Below are 12,996 nucleotides of genomic sequence, written 5' to 3'. Positions count from 1 at the left end.
TTGAGTACCCCTATTGAGTACAGGTTCATACAATGTGATTTCCCTCATAGCTTCATGTGGGTTGTTGTGTTTGTTGATTCATGTTGTATGTTAATTATGGAGATGATATCATCTTCTCGGTATGGCACCATGGAATCACTGGGCCTTGTCCTCCGTGCTAGATGGAGCTGGCAAGTGACCCATTTTCCCAACATTTTTATCTGGGGACACCTCATAGCAGCCTGCATCAATTGAGCCATTGACCCATTTAGAATTGAAAGAGTTTTCTGAAGGACACTGGAAAATGTGAACTGGGCCAATCAATGGTCCTGTGAATTGGCTAGCCATACACACTTTTTAAATTGTTTTATTTATTTCACCTTTATTTAACCAGGTAGGCCAGTTGAGAACACGTTCTCATTTACAACTGCGACCTGGCCAAGATAAAGCAAAGCAGTGCGACAAAAACAACACAGACAGACACACACACACACACACACACAATTCTGCATAGTGTTATCCCCTACAGAGTCTGTATCACGGTATGTTGAGAGAGAGTATCACAACCAATAAAAGCAACTGTTAACTTCCTGTCAAAAGACCTTGGACTGTGTGTGTGTGTGTGTGTGTGTGTGTGTGTGTGTGTGATCTCATGATCACGAGAGAGGATGTTTTCCATGGAATATATTCTTGAACTGAATAACTAGAATTGTACTGAACAGCTTATGAGGAGTATGCCTGTATGATCCAGGTCATCACCATGGGTACTAGAAAGCACATGGTCATAGCAGTGGAATCAGCCAGCAGTTCTGCCCCTCCAGACAGTTTGGCTGGGGTTTGGAGGATCAATCGAATCTGATGGCAGAAGTCCCAGCATGTCCTCATAGGGTCGGGCACTGTACCGCTAAAATCCATGAAAATGCTTTTTGATCTCATGGTAAACAACGATGAGTCAACATGCCTTGTCAGCTGAGAACTAGAACACCTGAACAGAGACAAGCTTGCCCAGTCACCTACTTTATGTAGGGTAAGATGACACTTTCATTTTTTAAATAAGAGCAACACATTTCCTATTGTTAGCTGCAAGGGAACTTAGAAATTACAACCCAACTATATGTGAAAAAGCAGAACAATCTGCATGTTCTCAGATTGTACGATGGCCTACAAGTGTAGCCTCCAACTTTTAATCACAACCAAACAATACTTTTGTGCGTTCACTGCAAATTATCCTGTTGATTTCTGATTTAGTTTGAATAATTGAATCATTCTATTTCCTGTCTCTCCACAGAGGTGCTCATCAGAGTCCAGGTGTTTGACAACAGTGACCTTTCACCTCTGGCAGAGGCTGCAGTGGAGGTTTATGGGAACCAGTCTAACTTGGCATCCAGCAAGGCTGCCAAAGATGGTGTTGTCATGGTCACCTTCCTGTACCGCCCTGGCACCTGGGTCATTGTCACGGCAACAAAACAGGGCTTTGTCACTAACTCCGCCCCCTGGCATGCCAGCCGCATCCCCTGTAAGTATTGCGTTTCATCCCTAACATATCACTCTTTCACCTCAGGAACGAAAAGAATGTTGTGTTGTTGTGGTTTACCACCATTCCATCAAAGTCGTATTCATGCTACTTTGTGCGATCACGTTATGAGAACGTACTCTTCACAAAGCTATGTTTTAAATACTGATGGTTAAACTATGCAAGTAATTGAAGAATTACCAGAATCCTTTGGGACGTTTGATGGAAACAAACAAGCTGTCTCTGCCAATCTATCCTCTGTGGGGTGGGGACAGTCCTACCCAGTTGTTGTTGTTTAACCTCAAATCCCCACCCCATTTCCCCTCCATTGCCTTCTCCTCTCTGGGTCCACTGCCAGGGTGTTATCCATGTAACACAGTCTGCAGTATCTCTGTGTCCACCCGCCCACCCCATCTCACCCAGTTGTTGCTGTAGTTATATCCCACCCTCGGAGCTGCAAATTCAGCGGTAAGGGAAAGAGCTGTCCTGTCGGCACTAGCGGCTGGAAGCCACTTAGCTGTTAGTGCTGGTTTACTTTTAGCATTAGAGCCAAAAAGTGACAGGAGCCCGGGCCTGTATGAACTGTATGTTGTCTTCCACCATCCACCCTTAAGAGTTAAGCAACCCCATGGTTGCATCATGGGCCCTGGTCAAAAGTAGTACACTACATAGGGAATAGGGTGCCATTTGGAATGCAAGATGCAGACAATGGCTGTGGTGTTTTTAGAGCATCTCCTCTCTGACATGGCACTGGTTCTTGAGGGTAGAATTGCATGGATGCCGTCATGCCATGGATAGGGCTGTGACAAAAAAAATTAAATAACCGTGTAATCGACAATTATGGATGAAGACCGGTCATGAAAAGAAAATAACCGTCATAACTGTTTTAATAAAAATTAAAAAATCAATTTCATATTCAAGTCGACAAATTTTACACAAAAGCCGCAAAGTAAAAGTAATCCTGATTTTACATCTAACAGCCAATATAAGGACAAATGAGAGGAAGAAAAACTAGCCAGTTTTAGAATTTGATGTTGTGGAACAAACAGCTAACTGAAGATGGGATGGCCGGCAATCAAAAAGAGGACGTGCGGTAGGGTTGGGCGGTATCCAGGTTTTCATACCGTCATAGGTTTCTGTACCATACAGGGGTATACGGTATTACCAGAAGTGCACACAAGGGCTGCTATTTACATTTCTTTTTTTTATTATATATTTTTGGGCCGCACAAAACAATTTAGGCAACAGGGCTCTTGATCCAGGAGGGGATTGAATGTCTCTGCTGTAACCAAGAAGCTTGATCTTGACCTCTAGCCACTTAGCTAACAAATGAGAAAAACCAAATGTATGTAGGACCCCTGAGCTGGATATAATTAATTTTACACATTAGATTTCTTATACTTAACTTAATTTGACCCGGATCCTGCCGGGACAGATTTGACTTAGTTTGTTCCGGCACCTATTTGCACAGATCCGGTACCTCTCACGGCATGATTTATTAATTGTTTCACAGTTCGCACTATAAACATTCTAATAAAAGTGATCAGAGTTAAGTCAAGTTGCCTCCTCGATATTTCTACCGCCCACTCAGAAAAACCATCTTGTCAAAGCGCAGCGATCCTTCACTGATTACAGACCTGCTCTCTCATTTCTACAGAGAGGTTATGGGGAAGGTCGGTGGGGTAAGTAGCTGATCTTGACACAGGTCTTGGTAGTGGTGATCAGCTAATGAAGAGGTCCCTCTGTAATCTTGTCACTTAGCCTAGGTTAGTCATCTTCCTACTGAATTTGAAATGTGGGAAAGCCAAATTAAAAATGGATAAAGAAAGACAATCGAGTTTTATGACATTTTCAAACCCAAAGAGAAAGATGGTGAATCGAACCCGAAACAAGCCGGAGAACGGTCAGTGCCGGAGGAGAGGAATGAGGGGCAATGCCTTAGCTAGCAGCGCTGCTAATCCCACCAGTTCAGCACCACCACAGGCATTTCCGCTAGCTAGTAGGCCTACTGGTGAGTCAGACTCGGCGGGAGAGGGGGACTGGGGAGGGTTTGGGGGACAGTGAATCCACCGACGAAGTGCTTGGAGCAGGTGCAGTTTGGACGGAAGCTCAGTTCAAGAACAAGCAAATGTATAACTCCTGGTGTTTCATGCAAAATTCAAAGCTGGGCTGTACAACATGCAAAAAGGTAGGGAGCTTTGGTCTAGAAAAGACTACAGGGATTAAATTAGCAAAAGAGTAGGTGGAATGTACAGTAACATACCTGAACCAAGGTGTGTTTGGTGGCAGCAAGCATTGTAGACAAGGCTAAAGAGGGTGCCCAGGCTATAGTTAACATTCAAAATTGAAAAATAGACACTACAGCCAGAGTCTTCCAAACAGCCTTACAAGGAGACTAAACGTCATGGCTTTGAGAAATAACGTACTGTCAGGAGTTAAGAACCAGTGTATCTTTAATTATATGTAAAACATGTATCTTTCGTCAAAGTTTATGATGAGTATTACTGTTATCTGGCGTACCTCTGTAATTACTCCAGATATTTTGGAGGCATTTCTGAACATGGCGTCAATGTAAACCGAGATTTGTGGATATAAATATGCATATTATCGAACAAAACATAAATGTATTGTGTAACATGATGTCATATGAGTGTCATCTGATGAAGATTAGGTTAGTGATTTAATTTTATCTCTAATTCTGCTTTTGTGACTATCTTTGGCTGGGAAAAATGGCTGTGTGTTTTTTGGATTTGGTGGTGATCTAACATAAATATATGTTGGGTTTTCGCTGTAAAACATTTAAAAAATTGGACACGATGGGCAGATTAACAAGATGCTTCTTTAATTTGCTGTATTGGACTTAATGTTAATGTGTGAAAGTTAAATATTTCAACAACAAAAAATAAAAAATTCCCAAGCTGCCTTTTCAGCGGAATGTTGGGGGGGTTCCGCTAGCGGAACCTGTGTCCTAGACAGGTTAAATGGACTTGACATGGGGAGAGTCATTGTGGGAGATTTTGAAAACTAAGGTAGAAATACATTTTTCCTTTACAAACTAGGCCATTCCAAGACATTGAAATGTTTCCCATTAAACCACTTGAGTGTTGCTTTAGCAATATGCTTAGTGTCATTGTCCTGCTGGAAGGCGAACCTCTGTCCCAGTCTCAAATCTCTGGAAGACCCGAAGCCTTAGCTTTGTGCTTAGGGTCATTGTCCTGTTGGAAGTTGAACCTTCACTCCAGTCTGAGGTCCTGAGCACTCTGGAGCAGGTTTCCCTCAATAATTTCCCTGTATTTAGCGCCATCCGTCATTCCTTCAATTCTGACTTGTTTCCCAGTCCCTGTCGTTGAAAAACATGGGATGGTCTCTCGGGGTGATGTAAGGTGTTGGGTTTGCACCAGACATAGCGTTTTCCTTGATGGCCAAAAAGCTCAAATTTGAGTCTCATCTGACCAGAGTTCCTTCTTCTATATGTTTGGGGAGTCTCCCACATGCCTTTTTGTGAACACCAAATGTGTTTGCTCATTTTTTCTCTTTAAGCAATGGCTTTTATCTGGCTACTCTTCCATAAAGCCCAGCTCTGTGGAGTGTACGGCTTAAAGTGGTCCTATGGACAGATGCTCCAATCTCCGCTGTGGAGCTTTGCAGCTCCTTCAGGGTTATCTTTGGTCTCTTTGTTGCCTCTGATGAATGCCCTCCTTGCCTGGACCGTGAGTTTTGGTGGGCGGACCTCTCTTGGCAGGTTTGTTGTGGTGCCAAATTCTTTCAAAATTAATTATAGCGGATTTAATGGTGCTCTGTGGGATGTTCGAAGTTTGGGATATTTTTTTATAACCCAACCCTGATCTATACTTCTCCACAACTTTTTCCCTGACCTGTTTGGAGAGCTCCTTGGTATTCATGGTGCTGCTTGCTTGGTGGTATTTTATTTTATTTTTTATTTTTTTTGTCGCTTCACCAATTTGGACTATTTGTGTATGTACATGACATGAAATCCAAATAAAAATCCATGTAAATTACAGGTTGTAATGCAACAAAATAGGAAAAACTCCAAGGGGGATGAATACTTTTGCAAGGCACTGTATACTCGAGTATGTGGGGTGTTCTAAAGTGACATCTAAAATGCTTTAAATTAATCAGCACCTTGGAGAGCTCTGTCCATTTCACCACCATAGATAGTAGTCTACTTGGCTCTTTAGTCTGCCTGCTTCAGATGGGATGGAGCATTACTGTAGCTCTTTCCTCCATTATACCAACTGCAGCATACCTTCTTTTTTTTACCTGCGCTCTCTGATACTTTAGCCTGCATTCAATGGCATATGGTCATAATGATTTAATGAGAAACAATGTTCATCCAAGTGGTAAACCTCTTGTCTTTTTAGTTTTCTCTTTTTGTATTTCTCATTTTCACAAACCCTTCTAATTGCTCTTTCATTTCATGCCTGAATTTGTCCCTAGCCATTGTTGTCTCTGTCAACAAGTTCTCTCCACAGAGCACACACACTGTCAGCAGACCATAACATTGTCTATTTCTGTATACCCATAATTCCAAACTTCATTGTCCTCAAGTTATCCCCCTGGGCACTGCCTATTAACCCAATTAAGTTTCCATGGATTCTGGAATCATTCTGAAGTGAACTGGATTGATTAAATTAACTTCACTTGGAATATATTTCATAATATATGTATTCTCTATAGGTCTATACTATAATCCTATTCTATTTAATTACAGTATATCCATATAAATTCCTGAGCCATTTTAACAAGGCATTATATGGAAATTCGAGAGGACTGCAGAGTGCTGACAACAGAACAGAATCATGTCTTTGATGATTGTGATAATGAGAATCCGCTCAGTCTGTTTGCACTTCACAAACTTTATAGACACTTAAGCCATTATGACATTGCAGAAATCTGAAGGGGGATGCTAGCCTGGTCCCAGATCTGTTTATATAGTCAACTCATACGGTCGTTTATCATAGGGTAGGATTTGGCAAGACCGCACAAACCGATCTGGGACGAGGCTGGAGATATACACCATTGTGTCCCTATCACAATAACTACCATATATTAAATAATATCTATGGGTAACTGTTAACGTACTATAACCATGACTCAACAATCTGAGAGAGGGTCAGCCATGCATCCTTTGTCCCTTATGCTTTCAAACCCAAAATGCCTTCCCCCTTAGAGAGATGTCTACAGTCTCCGTCAGTAGTGTTCTGTTTATCACTGACTTTGTTCGCCCCTCTATTCTTCTCTCATATTTTATTATCGTTGGTCTAAGAGAGACCAAATGTTTTTTTTTTAACTGCAGTGTCCTACAGCCCGACTAGGCTATCCCCTCCAGCCCTTCTATAATCTGTGGTTGTCATGCAAGTCCCAGGGATGGATGACTCACTGCCATCGCTCAAATTGTTCCTTGTGCAGCAAGACGAGGTGTCTCTTGCTCACAGCTCTTGATTGACTCAGCTGAAGTCAGAGGACCGAACCCGAACTGAACACAACCTGAAAGGATGGATGATAAAACTGGTGTCTTGGAGGCATTTTAGCGTTGCTTTCTTGTTATGTTGACTCTCTTTCCCCTAATGTGGATTCTCTCTCTCACTTTTCCCATCTCCATCTGTCTTTCCTCCCCATCCCCCTTCCCTTCTCCCCTGTGTCAAATTCACACAAAAAAATGTCTCCCTCTGTTGCACAGTCTTTTCTGGCTCTTGTCTCTTCCCCCATCTGTGCCTCAGGCCCAGTGCTGTATATGCTCTGGTCTGACAAGCAGTCACCTTCCCTTTTCTCTGCTTCCCATGGTGGAGAATATTAAGCACTGTGGGATCTGCCTGTGTGTATGTGTGTGCGTTTGCGATCTGTGTGCTTGCGTGCTTGTGTGTGTGTGTGCATGAGAGAAAGGGACGAATGTCCCAGTTCTCTCAGTTAAAGCAGCGTCTATGAACCTGGGCTGGCGTAACCTGCCAGGCTCACGCTAACTGTAGCTCTTAGCTCTTGGAAAGCATCCACCCACACACAGAGCATACTCATACAGCCTAGTAATTCAAGCTGCAGGGAACGGTGTAAACACTGCATGCTGCATCAACTCTCCTTGTCAACCACAGTGACTTCAATACAGACATCTGCACACAAAGCTTTCCCTTTATGGAGTGATCAGCATTTAACATGCAATACACAGTCTATATCTTACCAAGCTGTAGATACATTGTGCATCCAGTATAATAAAATATATAATAATAATTTTCATTATTGTCTTTTTAGCTCTTGCAGATTGTATCAAGCAAATGACAACTGTATACCAATTGACGTATGCAGATGAGTGTGCACTTTTACTGTGAGGATCTGTGCAATGAAAAAATTCACAAAAAGCTTGATAAATGTCTTGATGTCTCTGTTGCCTTATGCACACAGGCTTATAGCTCAGGGGGTACATCAGTATCAGCAACACCCTGATTCTTCTCAATTACAGATTTTAAAAATACATTTGACCTTTATTTAACTAGGCAAGTCAGTTCAGAACAAATTCTTATTTTCAATGACGGCCTAGGAACAGTGGGTTAACTGCCTTGTTGAGGGGCAGAACGACAGATTTTTACCTTCTCAGCTTGGGGATTCGATCTTGCAACCTTTAGGGTTACAAGTCCAACACTCTAACCACTAGGCTACCTGCTTCCCCAATGGGCATTAACCTGGTTAACCCAGACTGAACACTGGTTAATTCATTCATGGTTCAGTCTGGTTAAACCAGGCTAGATAGGCACTGGGCACTGCAGCTTACTCCAGCCACCATGCTAATGTGTCCTAGAGAGTAGCCAGCACTTGCTACAACTTCAGAGAGTCCAGACAGCCCAAGGCTACACTGGTCAGTGGGTATAGTCAGATCCCTAGAGACAGATGGGGGATAAAACGTTCTGGAGAAAACAATGCCCAAATGCCACACAGTTGAGTTGTCATTTCTGCTGATGCTAAGCCAAGTAAACAAAGCCATTCAATAACCTTACTCTACTTCAGTGGTTCCCAAACTGTGGGGCGGGAATGGCCCCCAAAAACTCAGTCCTACTCCTGAAAGTTGTGATAGTATAATGCGCAAGGTGCAATTTTGAAATTGGGTAGTGCATCAGCAGTTTTCCTCTTGTCATGTCAGTTATTACTGAGAGCTATTTGTAACTTAGAAATGTCCAGATCAGCTAAAGTTTGTTTAGCAAGGTTTTTTTAGCCCATAGAAAAAAAATCTAATGTTTGAGTCGCTCAAATATCACATGAACACATAAGATATGGGGAAGTGTGTAGAATTGTAGAAAATTAGCCATAAAACTGAAAATGTTTTCTCTGCACCCCATGAGAAAGTGTATCGAATTGCAGGAAATTAGCTTTAACACTAGAACCGCTAGGCCTTTAAGCTAATGAGCAGTAATTCTGACTGCAACGTTCTAACAGTGTTATTAATACATTTCATATATGCTATCGCAAAAATAATAATTTTGTTGTGTTTATGAAGGTCTTGGGTAAGATTAGAATTTTTTAAAATTTTATTTCAAATAAAAATAGGATTTTCATGAGTTTGTTACTGTATATGTAAAAACAAAAACAACTAAAAACACCAACATTCAAGTGTTCAATCAATCTTTTTTTTTTTACCTTTATTTAACTAGGCAAGTCAGTTAAGAACAAATTCTTATTTTCAATGACGGCCTGGGAACAGTGGGTTAACTGCCCTGTTCAGGGGCAGAACGACAGACCTTGTCAGCTCGGGGGTTTGAACTTGCAACCTTCCGGTTACTAGTCCAACACTCTAACCACTAGGCTACCCTGCCGCCCAAAAAGTGTGTTATGTGTGTTATGTTACCAGATGTCGCGTTCTAGTTTCTTAGTCATCGAAATGGAGGTAGCGCATGATCTCTCTGTAGCGATCCCATGACATGCTATCTCCAAAGAAAGGTATCCAATACATTTTGGGCTGATAATCGTCCCGTAGCATTGTCACCGGCTTGTTCTATCCAAAAGGTGCTGTCCCTTCCTCACTCCTGTCTCACGGTTTCATTTTGTGGTAGCCCGGTCAGCTTTTTTTGCGCAATAGGCCTCGGAGGTGTGATCTCTCTGTAGCGATCCCGTGACATGCCATCTCCAAAGAAAGGTATCTAATACATTTTGGGCTGATAATCGTCCCATAGCATTGTCACCGGCTTGTTCTATCCAAACGGTGCTGTCCCTTCCTCACTCCTGTCTCACGGTTTCAGTTTGTGTTAGCCCGGTCAGCTTTTTTTGCGCAATAGGCCTCGGAGGTGTCATGGTTAATTTCTTCCTCACCATTTAAGTTGTTTTCATTCAGATTTTTGAAAATGTACACACACACTCACTGTGTACTCCAAGTAGGCCAGAATAGACTGTTTGGACTGCTGTTCTTCATTCACAATTGGTGATTACATGATTATGCATCATTCACTTCCTCTCTAATCAACTCACCTATTCTCCCCCATTTATACTACTTTATTTATTTCATCTGTTGTAATACGTGTGAAATTATACTCGACACGGCACTTTCAAGTGTTGTGAGAAGGAGCGGAGCAAGCACTACTGTCGGGAGACGGAGAGGCAATAGTGGAAAACCATTAATAAAATGACATGCCCTCTTAAAACTGATCATAACTTCAGTTCTGTTTGTGGTATTAAGATTCTAACAACGACAGTGTGTTATGTAGATGTGTTAGGAAAAGGCAAAGACAGAGGGGGACATGACTTAACAAGTGGAAGAGTAATATTTATTTTTCTTTCATGAGCAGTCCAAATGACGACAGCTTTTCTATTGTTAAAATGGCAACAACAAAAAAGCCTCCATCCCATGGAAAAAATGTGTAGAATGGCAGGAAATAAGCTTTAAACCTGCAAAATGTTTTCTCCACCAACCAGAGGCGTGTGAACAGTTTGTGTCATGAATAGTGCTTGTACCCATAGAAATATATACCCGGTGTGGGATGTTCCCAATGCTGGAAGGGGGGCTTGAGTGAAAACGTTTGAATGGCAGGAGCCATGCTCTCTGTAATACCCCACTTATACCTAATGCTAATACCTGACAACAAACAGAGACAGGTCCTAGGTTTCACCAAATAGTGCTGGTTGTTTAGTCTACACCCTTTCGAGATTTATAATCCAATACATGTAACTCTCTTGACCAGCAAAGCATACACCTGTCACGAGTGTAAAGACAGCACACATCCTTCCACGCCCCCTGAACACAAACGCGAAAGGATAGAGATGCTTGTCAATGTCAGTAGTGTTTTGAATCTATCCTGAGCGCTTTCCCTCTGGGTGGATTTCAATGCCTCGTCACAACTGTTATTGCTCATTGCCAGTGTCTCCTCCCCTAGTGGACTCGGGTTGCAGACACACACACACCTCTCAGTCTGCCTGTCTCAGGGAGGGAACTCTCAGGTGGGATGCACTAGGATTTCCTCACCACACGTATATAGTATCCTCTGTGGACCGATGATGAATGAGGTGGCCTGGTTTCTTTATATAACCCCACGCTGGCTGTATTTTTGTCTTGCTGCAAGGCTGGAAACACTTTGAAGGGAGCAAAATAGGTCATGACTGTCTCTCTGTGTTTGATAAACATTGTTTTGTTATGACTGGGTGTGGGGGGGACAAAACGGCAGCAGTCAACAGAGACGGGTGTCTGTCTGATTGATGACAGATCTGTCATACCTAACTCTCTCTCTCTCTCTCTCTCTCTCTCTCAGTGTATGCTACAGTCAGCCTCTACCTGCTCCCCCAGCGGCCTGCCACCCTGATCCTGTATGATGATGTAGTCCAGGTGCTGCTAGGATCCCCAGGTGAGTCTCTACATACTATACGTGCCTGGTCCTGTATGTGGTTCTGTATGGCTCAGTTGGTAGAGCGTGACACTTGCAGCACCGGGATTGTAGGTTTGTTTCTCGGGGCCCACCCATTTGTGATATGCACGCATGACTGTCAGTCACTTTGAATAGAAGCGTCTTCTAAATGGCATATACAAAAATATGAAAAATATATACCTGGCTCCACATTATACTTACATTTATACTGTCACGTATCTCTCCTCTTCTTCCAAAGGCAAATCTCCATTACAAAATTGCTGGCTTGTGGCTTTTTAACACGTCTCCATATGGCCTTAGATCAGTAATCACACATTTGTAAATATAAATACTAAACATTTTCACATGGTTGAGGGCCCAAATATATTTTCACAGTGGACTGTTAGGGTTTAAATAACACATAAAGCATAGCATTGGGTTCAGTACACCCTAGCACAGACAGACATTGCCGTCAGCCATCAACCATTGAGGAAATGCTTCCTTTGAAATCAATGAGAGCTGCTTCACTGCCTGTGTTGCGCTCACGTTGCGCCACGCCCAACGGCAGCATCCAAGCTCAAGAATCGCCATGGTTAAATTCTCTATGGCTGGCCTCCCGAGTGGCGCAGTGGTCTAAGGCACTGCATCGCAGTGTTGCGGTGTCGCTACAGCCTGGGGTTCGATCCCAAACTGTGTCACAACCGGCCGTGACTTGGAGTTTCATATGGCGGCGCACATTTGGCCTAGCATCATCCGGGTTCGGGGGGGGGCTTTACTTGGCTCACCGCGCTCTAGCGACTGCAGAATGACTTGTCATTTGAACAGTGTTTCCTCCGACACATTGGTGCAACTGGCGAGCGAGTGTTAAGAAGTGTGGTTTGGCGGGTCATGTTTCGGAGGGGACGCATGACTTGACCTTCGCCTACCCGAGCTCATTGGGGAGTTGCAGCGATTAGACAAGATCGTAATCACGAAATTTGGGAGAAAGGGGGGGGTAAAAATTACAAAAGTAAAATGTAAATATTTTGATGGCTGATGCGTGTTCATTCTATCATTTGAATTTAAATAATGACGTCACAAGAAGCTACTGCTAGCTACATTGACTAGCTAGGTTCACAATGTAAACAAAAACAACTTGTGAAATTAGAGGATCATTTAGAACAACCACTAGCAACAATTTAAAGGTTCATTATGCAGAAAATGCTCTGCCATTTCCTGGTTGCTACATTCAGTTTATGTGACAAAACAAACATAGAGAATCATTGTACCATCTATACTATATATTATTTCAATAATCCAGCTTTTTGAAGCTGGTTTACAAAAACAAATTTAAGAACAGGAGGCACAGAAATCTACCACTTCTTAGACTTGCTTTCAATGAGACTGACAGATCTATAACTCTTGAGAATTTGGTCAGGTCGCCCAAAAAGTTACATATTGCAGATTTAATGAGTACCTGCGAAAAACCGGACCAAAGCTACTCTTTTCCGCTCTCAAAACAACGCTCGGTGTAGCAGGTAAAACGCAACACAACCCTTATAGTGGAGCTGAAGAGTAATTGGCAGAACAAATGGAGCGTGCGGGCCTCTCTGTATTCAAAGTCAGTTACATCACTGATACATCACTCGGCCGCTACACTACAGCAAACGAGAAACAGGCTTTTATTGTCTA

General features: G+C 42.6%; 1 protein-coding gene across 1 annotated transcript in view; it reads left to right on the top strand.

Annotated features, from left to right (window-relative positions):
- Nucleotides 1-12,996, top strand: part of fam171a2a (family with sequence similarity 171 member A2a) — a 64,462-nt gene that overhangs the window by 18,859 nt on the left and 32,607 nt on the right. The window contains exons 2-3 of the mRNA XM_021624570.2: nucleotides 1,268-1,495; nucleotides 11,233-11,325. Of these exons, the coding sequence (XP_021480245.2) occupies nucleotides 1,268-1,495; nucleotides 11,233-11,325 (321 nt within the window). The remainder of the gene's footprint in view (nucleotides 1-1,267; nucleotides 1,496-11,232; nucleotides 11,326-12,996) is intronic.

The sequence above is a fragment of the Oncorhynchus mykiss genome, chromosome 12, assembly GCF_013265735.2.
Source record: "Oncorhynchus mykiss isolate Arlee chromosome 12, USDA_OmykA_1.1, whole genome shotgun sequence".
In the NCBI taxonomy this organism is placed as follows: Eukaryota; Metazoa; Chordata; class Actinopteri; order Salmoniformes; family Salmonidae; genus Oncorhynchus; species Oncorhynchus mykiss.
Note: the sequence above shows the minus strand (reverse complement) of the source record. Positions and strands in the feature narration are given on the sequence as shown.